General features: G+C 37.2%; 1 protein-coding gene across 2 annotated transcripts in view; it reads right to left on the reverse strand.

Annotated features, from left to right (window-relative positions):
• Nucleotides 1-9,134: 9,134 nt before the first annotated feature.
• The window catches only part of LOC120072689 (RIBOSOMAL RNA PROCESSING 5), a 40,019-nt gene continuing 31,238 nt past the window's right edge, over nucleotides 9,135-17,915 (reverse strand). For both annotated transcript variants that reach the window (XM_039025139.2, XM_039025138.2), the window contains exons 29-40: nucleotides 16,761-17,406; nucleotides 15,490-15,547; nucleotides 13,061-13,206; nucleotides 12,800-12,983; nucleotides 12,352-12,450; nucleotides 11,646-12,031; nucleotides 11,391-11,567; nucleotides 11,006-11,102; nucleotides 10,597-10,752; nucleotides 10,200-10,430; nucleotides 10,042-10,125; nucleotides 9,135-9,684 (exon numbers count right to left, since the gene is read on the reverse strand). In XM_039025139.2, coding sequence (XP_038881067.2) covers nucleotides 9,577-9,684; nucleotides 10,042-10,125; nucleotides 10,200-10,430; nucleotides 10,597-10,752; nucleotides 11,006-11,102; nucleotides 11,391-11,567; nucleotides 11,646-12,031; nucleotides 12,352-12,450; nucleotides 12,800-12,983; nucleotides 13,061-13,206; nucleotides 15,490-15,547; nucleotides 16,761-17,406 — 2,372 coding nt within the window. In that variant the 3' untranslated portion in view covers nucleotides 9,135-9,576. The remainder of the gene's footprint in view (nucleotides 9,685-10,041; nucleotides 10,126-10,199; nucleotides 10,431-10,596; nucleotides 10,753-11,005; nucleotides 11,103-11,390; nucleotides 11,568-11,645; nucleotides 12,032-12,351; nucleotides 12,451-12,799; nucleotides 12,984-13,060; nucleotides 13,207-15,489; nucleotides 15,548-16,760; nucleotides 17,407-17,915) is intronic.

Here is a 17,915-nt window from a genome sequence, read left to right on the forward strand (position 1 = left end):
TGAAAGAACCAGAGCTAACAAGTCTGAGTGAGCGGCGGACGAAACCAACGCATCCATCACTAGAGGAACCACCAGAACTCGAGTTGAAAACGTTACCTAGTCACCTGAAATATGTCTTCCTTAGAACAAACAAAACTTTACCTATGATCATTTCCGCGAATCTTACTGAGCTTAAGGAGCACTCTCTCTTGCAGATGCTGAAAAAACACATGCGTGCAATAGGTTGGACGCTAGCAGATATCCGTGGCATCAGCCTTTCTTATTACATGCATAAGATTAGGCTGGAAGAAGAGAAGTCGGGATCGATTGAGCCTTAAAGAAGGCTGAACCCCATAATGAAGGAAGTGGTCAAGAAAGAAATCTTAAAATGGCTAGACGCGGGAGTGATCTATTCTATATCCGACAGTAGTTGGGTAAGCCCAGTCAAATGCGTTCCTAAGAAAGGGGGAACAACTGTGATAGTCAATAGCAATAATGAACTCATACCTTCGAGGACTGTCACGGGCTGGCGTATCTGTATGGATTACAAGAAGCTCAACGCGGCAACAAGAAAAGACCACTTCCCCCTTTCTTTCATTGACCAAATGCTTGACAGACTTGCTGGCAAAGAATTTTATTGCTTTCTTGATGGATAATCTGGTTGACCCAGAAAATCAGGAGAAGACAACATTTACCTGTCTCTTTGGAACGTTTACGTTCAGACGCATGCTCTTTGAGCTGTGTAACACACCTGGAACATTCCAAAGGTGTATGATGGCTATTTTCTCTGACTTCTTGGAGAAGACCGTTGAAGTCTTCATGGACGATTTCTCAGTCTTTAAAGACTTATTCCAATCATGCTTAGATAATTTGGAGGTCGTCTTCACTCGATGCGAGGAAACAAACTTTGTGCTGAATTGGGAAAAATGTCACTTCATGGTGACTGAAGGAATTATCTTAGGCCACAAAGTATCTAAAGCTAGGTTGGAAGTAGATGAATCCAAGATAGATGTCATAGCTAAACTTCCACCACCATTAAATGTTAAAGCTCTACGAAGGTTTCTAGGGCATGTTGGCTTCTACGTTAGAGGATTTTCTCAAATTGCGCGACCTTGAGCGCATTACTAGAGGCGAATCGGCCCATGATTTCAATGAAGACTACTGTGACGCGTTTGAAACATTGAAATATGCGTTACAGCCCCTGTACTAATAGCACCGAATTGGACGCAACGTTTTATTCTCATGTGCGACGCGAGTGATGTTGCAGTAGGTACAATGTTGGGACAGAAGAAAGGAAATTTGATACATCCCATCTCTTACACATCCAAAACACTGAATGACTCTCAGGAACACTACATAACCACTGAAAAAGAAATGTTGGTTGTAGTGTTTGGCATAGAGAAGTTTAGATCTTATTCAGTTGTTGCGTCAGCCACCATTTACACAGATCACTCAGCCAAGTTCCTGATGAGTAAAAAAGGCGCGAAGCCAAGATTAATAAGATGGGTGCTGCTGTTACAGGAATTTGATATTGATATTCAGGACAGAAAGGGAACCGAGAATTAGGTGACTGACCACCTGTCCAAGTTAGAAAATCAAGAAATGCAAGATCAAGAAAGTGAAATCAAGGACGCATTTCCTGATGAAATCTTGTTCAGAGTTGAAGGCAAGGAACCTTGGTATGCAGACATAGTTAATTACTTAACTACCAAGCAATTCCCTGGGAACTTCAACTCTCACCAAAAGAAACGGTTAGAACATGACAGCAAATTTTATTTTTGGGATGAATCGGTTCTCTATAAACAAGGCCCTGACTCCATAATGCGTCAATGCATTCCGAAGGAGGAGACACAATGCATCTTGGCTGAGTGTCATGACTCTCCTTACGGAGGGCATTTCAGTGGGCAAAGAACCACTGCGAAAATCCTTCAAAGCGGATACTTCTGGCCCACCCTCTTCAAAGACGCGAGGGAGTTTGTTCATAAATGTGACCCCTGCCAACGCACCGGGAATATTTCTTCAAGGGACGCAATGCCCTTGAACAATATTCTCGAAGTTGAGTTATTTGATGCTTAGGGCATTGATTTTATGGGACCTTTTCCCCTGTCCTGTGGCCAACAATATATCCTGCTTGTAGTAGACTATGTATCAAAGTGGGTAGAAGCAGTAGCTTGTGCCAGAAATGATGCGTCCACTGTTTCTAAGTTTCTTACCAGGAACATCTTCACATGCTTTGGAATACCAAGAGCCCTGATAAGTGACGAAGGTACGCATTTCATTAATCGCATCATTTCTAAATTACTTGCTAAATATAATGTTAGGCACAAGATCGCTACCGCCTACCACCCACAAACAAATGGTCAAGCTGAGGTATCCAATAAGGAAATAAAATCTATCCTAGAGAAAGTTGTCAACGCATCGCGGAAAGACTGGGCACAGAGGCTGGATGAAGCGCTCTGGGCCTACAGGACTACCTACAAGACCCCCATAGGTATGTCTCATACTCTCGGAAAAACTTGTCACTTACCTCTAGAGTTGGAGCACAAGGCTTTTTGGGCAATTAAGAAGCTAAATTTGAACTTGGACGCCACGGGCACTCAACGCAAACTTCAGCTCAATGAGCTTGAAGAGTGGTGATTGAACGCATATAAGAACAACAAGCTCTACAAGGAGAAGAAAAAACGTTGGCACAACCAACGAATTAGTAAAAAAGAGTTTTTTGTTGGCCAAAAAGTTCTATTATTCAATTCATCATTGCGTTTGTTCCCAGGGAAGTTAAAATCAAGGTGGTCAGGACCATTCATCATTAAAATAGTCTTTCCATATGGAGCAGTGGAATTAACACGGGAGGATGGCACCAACGCGTTCAAAGTAAATGGCCAAAGAGTAAAGCCATACTTTGAAGATGGCCAAGAACGTCAAAAGTCTTCTCTCGCACTACGCGAGGCCAGCTGAGGCCCACGTCGAAGCATCCCTGCGATCGAATCGACATATATTCCAGGGACGCTTCCTCTTTCCTTGTTCTTTTTGCATTATGTATTTTACCAATGCGTTTGAGTTTGTTTGTTTGTTTGTTTGTCTGTGTTTTAAGATTGATTGTTCATTTTATTGCCTTCATAATTTAGAGATTTTACTTTTTAAAAAAAAAAAGTTGTGTATAATCGGGATGGGAATAACGGACGCGTCAAACTTAAGTCTAGCGCATGGCCCCAGTTGAAGGGGCGCGTCTCGAAAATACAAAGCACTCGAGTGCTTAGAAACCCAAGAACGTCCCTTCGACTTTGCATTTATTATGGACGTCAGGCGCCGTCTGGCATCACACCACTCTCTCTCCCCTACCTATAAAAAGACCAAACCACTTGGTTTTCTTCTTCTACCCCCACTACCTTCGAGCCCTTCGTGAAAAAGAAAAAGAAAACCCTAGTCCTCTCATTTTCCCTCACTGCCGATCTGCTCAAACATCTCTCCGGCCACAATGTCATCAGCGTCTGTTAGTAAGAACCAAACGATGAGGTTCAGAAACGACTCGCCGGTAAGTTCTTTCTCCTCGTCATCTGTTTCAACTTCGCCTCCCCCAAGCCCTCGAAAAACCTCAAAACCCTTTGTCCAAATCAAACCTATGCACAGAGGAGCAACCTCCACCTCCCAATGGTCGTCTCGGTCGAAGCCTACCACAACACCCACAAAACCTCCTTCTAAAACTCCTCAACCAAAACCCAAAGCTACCCCTAAGCCAAAGCCCAAAACCCCTTCAAAGTCGAGGCAGCGTCCGTCATTTATGGCTACCAATAAGCCATACACCAAGCCTGCCCCACCACCATTCATTCCTAACATAACTCCGGTGGGTGCAACACATGACCCCATTCTAGCCTACCTTCACAACGCCCCATCACCAGTCGTGCGTCCACCTCCTCCACTTTCAATCCAACCCTTAGCAACCATCTACCCAGTTGAATCAAACGGTCCAGCCAATCGCCACGTTCACCCATCATCATCTCATCCTCTGGGTCGCCTCATACCCCATCAGGCACCCCACCATTTACTCTACCTAGACCCACCTTTGACAGTCCTGCATCAAAGCGTAACCTTGAAGAGTTGGTGGAATTGGCTCGACTGGACGAGCAAGAAGTGTTTGGAGCCATTTTGGCAAGCCTCAATCAAGGCCAAGAGCAAGAGCAAGTGATGTGTTCCGACCCACCTAACGCATCACTTGAATAGGACGAAGCGGAGCGGCATGCTATGATGCTCGAAGAAGAATTAGAAGAAGAAGAAGATGAAGAAGAAGAAGAAAGGAGATTTGGCCCAAACGCGTCTCAATCACACGCCAAACTGACGCGAATGAAGGGCCCTCAAGAGAAAAAAGAGTGATAAGAAAGAGAAAAATAATCTTGAAGGAAGAAGATGAGAAATCAGCATCCGGTCCTGAGGATGCAACGCATGGGAGTTTGTCAAGACACGATTCATTAGAGAAGGAATTGGAAGATTATCAGCCCGCAAGGCAGGGGCGAAGGAAGACAGCACTCCAAAGGGAATTGGAGAACGAATTAAAAGAACTAGCACGGGAAGTCAAAGAACATGCGATGGGCAAATGCAAGGTAACTAACGCGTTACCTAAGAAAACCATGGGAAGAAAGTGTCAGTTCAATGATATCCTTGTAGAGAAAGGCTTCTTTCCCGAGCGCAACCCACTGCCAGTATACATAAGAGAAACAATAAATGCAATGGGTTGGGGTCAGTTCTGCATTGGGCACACAAGAATTTGGCCCAACCTTGTCCCCATGTTCTATAGCAGTGAGTTTGACATGGTGAAGAATATAGCGTTTGTTGATGGGGTATTGGTGCATTTCTCATCCGATAAGATCAATGAAGTGTTCAACATCGCTAGTAATCCGGACATAGAAGGTAACCGCATTTTGGAGTAACCAACGTCGAGCCAACTTAAAGATGCGTTAAGAGTGGTAGCCAAGTCTGGAAGCAAGTGGCAAACATCTAGAAATGGAGCAAAGATGCTAGCTTCCAAGAACTTAAACCCAGACGCGAATCTATGGTATATCTGATCAAGAGGAGCATCATGCCTTCAACGCATGATGAAACATTGTCGAAATAACGCGTCTTGGCTACCTATTGTATCATGCAGTGCATCCCTTTAGATGTAGGAAGAATAATAAGGGATTAGATCAAGGCCATCAAAACCAAACCAAGAGGACAACTGTATTTTTCATGGTTGATCTGTGTATTGTGTGAACGCGGGGGCATCCCTCTGGGGGATGATCATGAAGAGATCGACGGTCTAATAGATATCAAGTTAGTTAGGCGTTTACTTCGCAGTTCGCCGCATCAGCCTGCCTTACCTCCCAAAGAAGTGGCAACTAGACCGCGATCATCTAAAGGCGCCCCCAAAAGAAGACGCGTCTAGATAGTTGAACACAGCGATGAAGCTTCAGAGCATGAGGATTACGAAGCAGAGCTTGAACTTACGGATGAAGAAGCGCAGCCAACCCTAAACCTCACTCTCCATGACTCACCAGTGGCCCTACCAGAAGGGAGTCTTGATCCAACGCACCAAGAACCTACTGACATAGATCAAGACATCCCTTGTTCCCTTCCTTCGCCCTCACCAAGTCCAATTCCCAATTTTGTGCCTCCTCCAACCATCTCTGAATCAACTGGGTTAGGGTCAAGTAACGCAGTAAATTTTGAAGACCCAGTTGGGAGAAGTGAAGAGCCAGCACCACCTCAACACAGCACTGACCTTGAAGAGTTGAAAACTTTCATCAGTGATCAACACAGACCATTGGCCACGTCCATCAAAGGTCTTCAACAACAAGACAGGGTTCTAAGAGATTACCTAAGGCAGCAAACAAGAAGGATGCAAGACCAATTTGTTTATACAATACAATACATTAATCAGGTCTTGGTTGGAATGTTTGCCCTACCTCCACTACCTGCTCATCTTAGAAACCTTTTGCGCTTTATGGATGAAGACCCTACAAAAGAACGCAGGGATGACGCGCCAGCACAATAAAGTTTTAAGGTGTTGGTTATTTTGTATTTTGATTTAGTTGATGATCTTTTGTATTTGTTTGACTTGTTTGTTTATTTCATGTTATTCTATGAAAATGAATGAGAAATTTCTATCATTTTTTTTTTCCTTGCGTTTGACCTTAGAATACTTTTTTTTATGCTTAGCTATTTTCTAGTCTTGTGCTTTGCCTAATCTCAGTGATATCAATAATATGAAATCTATAAATATAAAGTAGGCGTTAGGAAAATCAACAAAGCCTGAACTTATCTAAAAAGACTACATGTTTTCTTTCTAACGCATGCAAGCTCTAAATCAAAACTTCTTTCAGACTCTCAAAGCCTTTTCGAAATTTTGTTTCTCTTTTAGCAATGAGGATTTAGCTCATCTCCAAATTTGGGGATGAGCGAAATCCGAGTTAAGACGCATCAAACGAGTACAGCATAAAGAAAGGGAACAAAATAGAAACATGTTAAACGCAATTCCTCTGTCATTACTTCAAAATAAAAACCTCAAAGTGACATGAGTTAAAAAGTTGGAACAGGTGCTTAGCTGTAGTTAGATGCTCGCATGACACCCGTGGGGGCAAGCCAAAATGAAGTTAAGTCTCTTAGACCAATGTGTCCCATAGAACTCCTCTATCTAGTCTAAAGAAATTGTACCTTGAAACGCATGAATATTAGATATGAGTTTAGTTGTGAAGGGTTCTCACCCGTAGTTGGATACTCGCATGACACCCGTTGGGGCAAGCCAAAACAAAATTGAGATACCTGGAACAACGCATGGATAATTGAATTCATAATTTTTTTCTTTTTATCCGGTATTTATCTTAAAAAGAGCATCTAACGCATTGCTAGTTTAGAAAAAACAGGAATGTTTTGAGAAACGAAAGGAGTTGTTGATAAAAAGGCTTGTTGTACCTGAAACTAAACATTATTCCTTTTAGAAAAGAGTCAATCTAAGTTACATTTTCCAAACTCTTATCTCAAGCTTATAACAGAATATGATGAGAGGTGAATTCTGCACACTTAAGACAAGGGAGATAACAAAGAATTATTTTGAAATGCTTGAAGACAAGCATTGTTCAAATTTGGGGGTGTTGATAACGAATACAAGTTATTTTTGCTCTTAAGTTTGAACAATTAAGGTTTTTAATGATAAATTCTCCTCATTTTTAGAAGAAACGCATGGAATTACTCAAACATTAGCAAACTCATGATAAAGAAGTTTTATTACTAAATATTGCGGCACTAACGCGTTATATTGCAGGATTTCAATAAGAAGCTAACGCATGAATAAGAAGTGTAGCTGGCAAAAGTTCTAACGCATGGGCCATGCGTCGAAGGGAATTCAACGCAGAGAAGATTCATTGATGCAGGTTGTTTGTGTCAAATCACCACTTGCAAGTATGGGCATCTGCAGCAGGCGGCGTCTAAAAAGCTTCTAAGTATCAGGCGGCTGATTAAGGCATGGACTTTAATGCTCCCCATCACCAAGCTGGAGATGACCAACGCCTATAAATAGATGAAATCCCTCCAGAGTTCAAATACATATACATATTCAGAAAATTTTCAAGTTTTCACTCTATATTAGCATAGTCATAGTTGTAGATCTTTAGAAGCTGTGCTGTGGTGCCAAGAAGATCAGAAGGGAAGAAAACCACCATCACCGCGGGTCAAGGAGCGGAGGAAGCCGAGCTTGAGAAAGATACTTCGTCCAATTCCTATACAAGTGATTGTACACAACTAGAATTGAGCCAAAGAGATACAAGAGATGTACTCTGCGGCTTGACTCAGTTCCTTTCATCTCATTTATCGCTTTCATTTTATCTCATTAAATATTGCTTTTGTAAAGACAATCTGTTTCTTTATAAATTCATATATTTGATCCATCACACTTTTCCATTATTTATTTCTTGTTTATGTTGAATGCATCTATACTTTATGAAAAACTTCATTTCAAACGCTTAAGCCATCTTGATCAATTGGTAAAAGTATCTTTAACTTAGACTATTCGAGAGCCGCATCAAGTAGAACGCCTAATACATCTAGAGATAGACTTACTGGTGTTTATTGCATTTTGTGTTCGACGCATGCATCCTAGAGATAGGTTTTGTATGTTATTCGCATTGAAAAGTGTCGAATAAGAGTCTAACGCCTAAGCAAAGATAGGCAACCCATCTCATCCACATCACATTTTAGTTCGTGTACATTCATCTTAGATTGACGCATACCACTTACATTAAAAATCCATTTTCGCATGATTCATCACTCACTACTCAACTCTTTTGTATCTTCTAACACAGGCACAACGTCAGTAGGAGTGCCGTGCGTTCTATTGCACAGCTCTAATGCACCAATGCATTACAAATACATAAACGCATCAAAGCATCAACACATCATCTATACTTAGAACTTATTTTTCCAATTTATTTTATATAATACACTCCCAACTCGAATCACGATAGCCACAGGATCCAAAGATATCTTATAGGTATTCGAAATAGATTGCTTTGTTTTGGTTGCGTATGAGAACTGATTAAGAGAAGGAATAGAGCTCGACTCCCCATGGCAAGTCTCTTGACCATGCTTCTCAGATCCCTCTATTCATTATAAAGAATCAACTTCGTGCAATCTTACTATGTTCCTACCGTTCTACGATTTAACACAGCATATGCCAACTTGTTGAAATATTAACCATTATCGATGTACTTCAAAAATGTTCAAATTTCAATTAAATTGAGACATCAATTAAAACCCAACTACAAAAACTATCATCAATATGCTTTCAAAAGGTTCAAATTTAGCCTTTATCATTTCAACTAAATTTAAAACTAATTTTTATTGTTTGTTTGAAGTTAATTTTTATTGATCTTCTACAAGACACCAAATTAATGTTTTTATAAATTTGAAACTAATTACACCACATATTTTTGAAAACTTAACCATAACCTAGCAGACTAGTTTTAAATTTTATTTGAAGTATATGAAATAAATTAAAAATAAGTATCAAAATGGATTGACTAAAATGATGTTTCAACCTACAAAAGTTCAAATATATTTTCCTATCAACAGATCCATCAAAAATGCATGTGGACAAACATGGATGCCATATTTCAGATAAGCTATGTTGATTTCAATAATCCATGGAAATTTACGATTAAGACAAACTGGAAAAAAAGGTTAAATAAATAATCGAAACCAGTAAGATGGTTGATTTTTTGTGACCACAAAGCACAAAGTGCAATGGGGGGTTTCAGGCTTATATCATACCACTTAAGAATAAATAAAATACATGAACCATTCTTTCACTGAAACGAGCAAATAGTGAACCCACTTGTTTTTGCTGTAATTGTCAAAGAAACTGGATATAATACAAAATTGGAATCCAACTTTCTCAGATTACTATCTCACTAAGAACTTGAAAGGGAAATTACTCATACAAAGTGACAAACCCTCCACTGTCACAGCTAACAAAAATGTGGGGGGTTGTCTGAAATCTTACCTAACCAACGCTAGCTTTCTGGTGAAGTGATATTTACTCTATCAATATCCACTCTAGAGAGTTTTACATCATTAGGCTAATGTACTCTCAACATACTCCAGTGCCTTCTGCTTCACGGATTCGATTCGTTCTTTATCGCCAACAGACTTTTCATATTCCAAATATTTTTTAAATAAGAACTGAAAACCCAGAAGATTCAAAAGCTCAGACAACATGAACTATGGTTTAAATCTAACTTTAGTCTCTTGGAAGTATTTAAAATACAGAGCTTTTAAAATATTCAGTTTTATCCTGAACTCTAAAAATTAACTAATTTAACCACTCATCTTTAATGTGTTTTAAAAAATGTATAACATATAGATATATATAAGAACATACTAAAATCAGCATGTATTCCAATTACCTTATATTTAAAAAATTGGAAGCGAAAAGATACCTTTTGAAAATTCACATACCAAAATGATTATTTAAAAAAAATTCAAAAAGTAGCCAACTAAAATAGGTATAATACATAGTAAATGAAGGTATATACGCACCTTCATCTTCTTGGGAGCAAGAGATAAACTAGTTGCCCTCTCAAAAAGGGCACGAATCATATCTGCATCTCCAAGACAAATTTCCTGGGAAAATTGGTAGATGACGATATAAGAAATTGACCTTTCATTTTGAGAATATAAAAACAAAGTATTCTTACTTGATCAAGATAGATGCTCCACAGGTCCGTTCTCTTTGGATACTCTCGAAGAATTCCTTCAAACATTGACCGACCTCGATCTGCCACCCCGCATTTGAATTCAAGGATGGCTGTTTGTGAGATAAATTTAATGTGCTTACGTTTTGGAAGGCAAAGGAGGGCACGGTTCAAAATTGATTGAATTTCAACTTGTCCATTCTTTAACAAACTTTGCATCCGCCTTAACCAAACCTGAAAAGTCATAGAAACAACACTTAGACCCCAATGCGCTTTATATATTTATCAGCAAAGGCTCTTTATATTTATCAGCAAAGTTTACAATATCGGGTAACCCTGTAATATACAAACTTTGATTAACTGTATGAAGATATTCATGGAAAAAACAATGGTCAAGTACCTTGCAGGAATGCTTGAACCTCTTTATCATTTTATCCAGGAGCTCATCAGCCAACTTAAGTTGCTCTGTCCTCTCGTACATTCCAAGCAATGCTAAATGAACCTTCTTGGGATCATTGCACTGCAACGCTCGTTGAAAGATTTTAGTAACAGCATCCTATAGAAAAGATAAAATAAAATACTAAAGCTTTAGTACCAGGAGCGAAATCAAGGTCATCAAACACTTTGAGTTATCAGTCTACTCAAATGTCTATTTATTGTTTTTCTTAAATCACTGATTGACCCAAAAGCTTAAGCTGATGAGTGAAGATAAATTTAATATCATATCATCTAACACCTCCTTACTCATAGGCTTAAATATGAAGATCCAACAAGTGGAAAACAATTTTTAATTAGGAGTTTCTATTTACCTCTTTAGGATTCCCATATTCATTTTCAAGATTGAAGTAAGCCAACCAGATGTTGAGCTTTTCATTCTCTTCCCGAATATTGATTGTCCTCAAAGCCCTTCAAAAAACAGAAAATCATTAATCTCCTTGTAGACCAAAAAAAAAACATTAGAACCATAAACTTCAACACATTAACACTACAAAATACTAATATACATTTGAATGCAATTAATAAGGAATTTGTATTTGTACATATTAATGTTACAAACAAATTCATAAAATGTGTGAGCAAAATAAAAGGAATCGAGATGCAGATAGATGATGGAAACTACTCAACGGAGATGAAAGACTACTTGCTTCATGTTTCATACTCTAAACTCAAAAATTACAGTAAGTTCAGTAGTACCTCTCAGCTATTGCTCGGGCTTTCTCTATATCAGCCATAGAGAGCACGAACGCCATATACTTAATCCAAACAAAACTGCTATTAGGAGAGCTTCGAACCAACTTTTCAAATTCATCAACAGTAGTTGGTAAATTATTCTGCAATAATCTTTCCTCAGCAGCCCTCACTTCCATTTCCCTAATAAAAAAAAGTTGAAAAATAAGAAACCAACCTGACTGATGATAACACGTTTTTCAACTATGAAAAGTGTGTTACCTTTCTTCTTTAGCCTTTTTCTTCTCCCGTCTATCATTCTTTTCCCTAGAATCTGTACCACTCGTCAGCTCTTTATTCTCAGACCGTAAAGTAACTATGTCAGTTTCATCTATATCATCAAGAGTGACCTCAAGTGGAGGAACAAAAGCCCTTGATTCTGCTAGCCTAAGTGGCTGTTCAGGTTCAATATTGTCAAAGTCATCATCCATATCCTTGAACTTTGTTGAATTGCTATCAAGATCCATTGACAGCCTAGTATCACCAATGAAATCGTCACCATCAGTGGCATCTTCATGCTCTTCTTCCAGATTTGTACGAATTTCACTTGTTTCTCCAATGTATGACCTCTTCATTCCCAGAGCAATCCGATGTCTTTTTTCATCAACCTTGAGCAACACAATAATTCATGTAAAGAGCAACAAAGAATGGAAGATTTAGTTATTAAAAGTCTGGAAAAACATTAACTAAAGATAATGAGACAAATTATGATCATAGGTTAAGCATTATAGACAAAGTGTGTTACTTCCACATTCCAACGATAAATGACGTTAAGGCAGGCATAATGAATAAAAATCTATTACACAAACTCTTGTTTTGTGAAATGTGATATTACACTATGATAGGAAACATACTTTGACATCCATATTCATATTCATATTCATAAATGATTGGGGCAGTTCCTTTATAGTCCAATTTCTACACATACCTTTAATACTTTTGCTTTCACCATGTCCCCAGCATGGTATCTGGATTCTAGGTTCTCAATAGGATCGTCTGAAACTTCTGATACATGACACAGCCCAACCTATAACAAAAATAATTAGGTAATAATATACCCATATAATAGTTCATTATTCTGCAATCAACATTCATCAGTGCATACCTAACTAATAATGTTATAACTGCCAAGACAGACTTTTCATTACATAGATTTTGATGGCATCGAAATTGAAACGTAATAACCCAACTATTTGTGTAAATGAAAACATTCTTATAGAAGAAAGAAACCCAAATAGAAGATGATTTGCAAATTGCCAAAAAAAAAAAAAGAATATAGTTTTATGTCGACAATAACATAGTTTAAACAACAAAGAACCACCTCAGCATCTATTCAATGCTTAGTCAACTTGAATAAGGAGCTAGTAGATCCTCACCACATCCGTATTATCAATGCTGATGAATAGACCAAATGACTCCACCCGCTTAATCCTTCCAAATATCATATCTCCAGCAGAAAAACTTCTTAAATCATCATTACTTTCTCTCAATGCACCACTTTCAGTCACAGACTTCAGGGTAACTTCAACTCTCTTTGATAAGGGCTCAACAGATAATATCCTGCATTATGGTTTCTTATTTCTCTCTCAAAGACTAAAACCATAAGAACATGTAACAACAACGGAAGCTTGTTTTACCTTCCACGAACAAGTTTCCCGACGGGGAACTCTTTTTCAGGATTATCAATATATCCGTCAGATAGATTAGATAGGAGAATTTTTGCCTCCAAGCCTCGTGACAGCAAAATGAAGCATCCTTTCGGTGATACATTTTTCACATAACCCTATCCAATCCATGCACAAAGCAGGGAGCTTAGGCAAGATCCCAGAAGTATAAAGGAAATCAATGTGCCTCAAAACTTATTCAGGAGACTATATAATTTAGAAATCATTTTCCCAATATCATATTATCATCTTTATGCAAAAAGTTCCAATATTTATATGGTTTATAAACACCCAAAACCTAAAAAGAAAATAAGTGAAGAAGGTCAGAGAAAACAGGTAAGCCAACTACTTTTAATATAATCACAGTTGAAGAAGGAAATACAGATGCTACAGTGACAACAGCCACAGTGAGAAGGGAAAAAAAAAAAAAAAAAGAAAAAAGGAAAAACAGCACATAGACAAGATGGCCAAACTTCCAGCCCAAGACTCTAACTAATAGTAATGTTTAAAATATAAACGAGTGACAATCATAATTTATAATAGATTATCACAGCTAATGTAGCAGCTAGCCTCTACCTTGATTCGTTCAAATTTTGTAATTATTTTTCTTTTACAAGTATTCTTGCTATCATTATTAAGAATGGCTACAGCCCATACCTTGTAAATGGAAAAAAGGATATTAGAAAAAAGAACCTACTCTAAACTTGATCAAATGTCACCTCAGAACTCACAAACAAAAGAGGGCTCCCTAGTACAACTCTAAACACTCGCAAGAAAAAAAATGAAAAAAGAGGTAAGAAATTGTTAAATTTGAGAGGAAAAAATTACTGATCTATTTTAATATATCCAACTAAGGACTTAGATAGAAGAGAGACCTATTACAATTAAGGAAAGAGAATAACAATAATATGATAGAATCCAAAATATTTTGAAAGATAAACTATAACTGGATTACAAAATAAAGCAAGTATTTGAAGTACTTGGACTCCCCCTCCCTTGAGAATTCTCACAAGCCTTAAATCACTCACCATAACATTGCTTATCCCCCTCACTGCTCTTCCCTCTATTTATAATGAAATTCCATGACAAACTCTTTAACTAACTACTAAGATACCTTTACTACCTATTAATATCCCCATTTACAAATAAATATTACTAAACAGTAGAAATTCAAACACTACTAATCCTCATATACAAATGAAAATATAGTTCTCATTACACATCACAATCCTAAAATTCACACCTTCGCTCTGATGTTAAAATTGAATATCATCTACACTACATCCTTCTCTTTACATTGTGTTCATCAGTTAGACATAAATATCTTTCTCAAGAGTCATCTATAAAAATGAATTTACATGGATGTTCCAGATATGGATAGTGATACAACTAAAACCACTAGCAAAGTACGTGAACTTTCTTAAACTGTATTTGGCCTAAATTAGTCTCGTGAGACTCTGATTAAAAAATCGTCGGGTTGTAAGAAATATTTTTTGGAAGAAATGGATGTAATGTAAATGACATTAGAAGAAACAATGAAAACGACACAAAAGACTTGCTAAATGATATTTTGGCCTTATGCACAGGAACATGAACTCTTCTCCTCATATTTTGAACAAAACTCTTCTCCTTTATATTATTTTGGAAAAGTGGGCACTCTGGACATGAACCTGTATAGCATTATTTTGAGCAATATGGCTTGTGTGAAACTATTAGAAAGGAATACTAAACCTAGCTTCTAAACTTTAATCAGTAAAGGTCAAAAATTAATTATTTTAGCATTTACTATTATTGTGTTGTAAACATTCACCCTCATTTTCTCCCTTTTTGGCTAGTAAAAAATCTACTCTGATTATTATCATTGAAGCCCTGATTTAGCAATAACCCTGAACATAAGTGAAATCCTATCTACTTCATCTAAAAATCACCTTGACTCGATACCAACCTCTGGAACTCCAATACACAACCATGTCAACATGTTAATCCACATATTCAAAGTAATCCTCAATCGATTAAATAATTGAACATAAAATGACCATGACGAATGACATGGTTATTTATCTCCTGTTTGGACTAAAATTTACATTTTAAAATTTCAATACTAAATAGAATAATTTTGAAAGTTCAAGACCAACAGGAGATTTAAGTGCTAAACCCTAAAACCCAAATCTATAACATAATAGAACTTTACTCATTCCGAAAGAAAGGGTCTAACCCAGCTCCTGAAAAAGAAAGATAAGCTACAGCATGTGGGGAATAATATTTATACGCACCTTCAATAAAATATAGAGCAAATATATTCCCAAGACAAAAACGAACGAGCAAGAAAAGTACAGGAGTACAAAATATAAGAAGAAACCAACTTCATGCTGACAGTTGAGTATAATTATAATAAATTATACCTGGACCTCCATGTGAGAATGAATATCTTCTATCCTCACTCGTCCAGAAGCAATGTTTCTGGGGAAAAAATAAGTAATATGGAGAATAAATCAGGGAAAAAGAATGTCAATTGCTGACTAATAAGAACAGTTTAAGCAGCATAAAACAAACTACAGTTATAAAGCAACTAAGAAGATGTATAAAAATAGTATAAAAAAGATAAGCTTGCCACATACATCAATATAAATGATCAGAGTCTGATACACTGTTCCCATAAAAAGAAAAGATTCTGGAAAAATTCTTGGAATAAGTACGTCTTTAGATAAACAGGAAAGCTTTGGTTTGAATTGGTATTCCAACCCAACAGCTCATGTATCAACAAATGAATCATGGCACCAAGGTATTTTGGGTATCAAACTACCTCGATAGGATAAGAAATCCAAAAGAATATCATGTTCAATGCCCTCTAATGATGGTATTAAATACGAATCCATGTAATAAACAAGATGGAAAACAAGACGAAATAACACGTATATCAAAATAAATTCAACAACTTATTTTGCATGCCTCGATTTCTGTGATGACCTCAGCATTTCAGAAGATAAAACCTCCAAAGAACAATAAATAAATGTCATGACCCACGATCAGTGCTAAGTGATGAATGATACTAAATATGATGACCAAACAACCAAATAAGTAACACATAGGTCGGTATTAATTCAAGAAATCATTGAGCTTTCTTTTATACATATAGACATGCATATATCTATGTAAATATAGAGGAAAAAACTTAGATGCATCTCGAGCTACACCTATATTTGTGCACCCAACAAAATTGTCCAATCATAATTTGTCACAGCAAATTCTTCTTTTTTAAAAATATTTTAATTCATTTTTTGTGTGTGTGATGATATTGGACTGCATAAAGATAGATGCATCTTGGAATGTACTCAGCCGCGCTCATTTATATGCATCCAAATTACACCCATTTCCTGTATTTTGCCATGATGCAATAGAATGGACGCCAAAAAAAAACAATTGATGAAGGCTTTTTCTTTCATATATATTATGCAATTGTCCCTTAAAATTGATTAAAAAGAGTAAACAAAAATGATGCAGGAATGAAGTTGACATTAAAACTGAAAGGGTTTTCAGTAAGCATTGAATCAAATTAAATAAATAAATACAAATCACCAGAGATGCTTTATTGAAAATCTAATAACGAAGATATCGAAAATAATTCTATAGTCAACACAAGAGAAGATATCCAGAATACTAAACCAGGACTTACTCATGGTTACTGCATTCAACATTTTTCTGACAGAGTATGCCAGCTGAAGACCGCAGTGACAAATCAATGTGTATTGTACCTTTGACTGCATGGGTAATTTCTATAACCTTGCACTTGACAAATTGTCCTTCTTTATATCCAGACAACGGATCAGGCACTAAACAGTCTGTAAGTTCTGTATAATGAACCCTGCCAAACAATTGGGGACCAATTTGCACAAGCAGTCCACCAACACCTGGAAGAATTTTTGATATTCTTCCCCCAACAATCTCTCCTTCATTGAAATGACATGTATGTTTCTTACTAACGTCAGTCTGCAAATTACTAATCTTCAAATTTTCTTGGTCACCTTCTCCTGTTGAGGTACCAGATAAGTGATGCAAAACCAGCCGTAAGATTTTTTTCTCTCCATTAATGTTAGATATGTATCCAGAAACAGCCCTTCCAACATAGTAGCGCTTGGAAAATTCTTGAAGCTCACTAGGTTCCGAAGAACTATCGAGAATAAATAGTTGGGCAGTAACTTGCCGAGTAACAGCTAACCATGCCCAGTCACCATTTACATTGCTTACATAAGCATTGATTCGTTGTCCAATCGAAAACCCCAAATCTTCATTCGCAATCACGCCTCCCACAACACTAAAATCTGGTTTTATACCACACATTAGAAACTACATTGAAAATTTTACTCAAGTATACCAGTTATATGATAGTAACAGTTAACGTAAAAAATCAACACCTGGAGAAAAAGGAAAAGAACCAATACCGGAAATAAATTTCTGAGCCAACAAAAGGATAAATCAAATTGTTAGGGAACCAAAAAAAATACCATATTTAATAATACAGTCCATGTCTCTACAGTACTTAAAAACTTCAACTAAAGACAGTAAATTAAGACTTTTTCAAAAGTATTTGTACTTAAATTAAGCAAACTTCTTTAAAAAAAAAATCCCAAACTCACTAGTTAATATGAGAAACATCAATCATTTTATTGATAAGATGAAAATTGAAATATTACGAAATATAGGGGAAACTGGCCCCACAATGAGGGAAGATATAAAAAGCACCCCCAATTGCCTCCACATGCAAAGAAGTTCATAAGAAAAATATTACTTTATTGAAGGAGCACAGCAGAATGATCAAAGATAGAATAAA

The sequence above is a fragment of the Benincasa hispida genome, chromosome 3 (assembly GCF_027475165.1).
Source record: "Benincasa hispida cultivar pf3 chromosome 3, pf3_genome.v1.1, whole genome shotgun sequence".
NCBI lineage: Eukaryota > Viridiplantae > Streptophyta > Magnoliopsida > Cucurbitales > Cucurbitaceae > Benincasa > Benincasa hispida.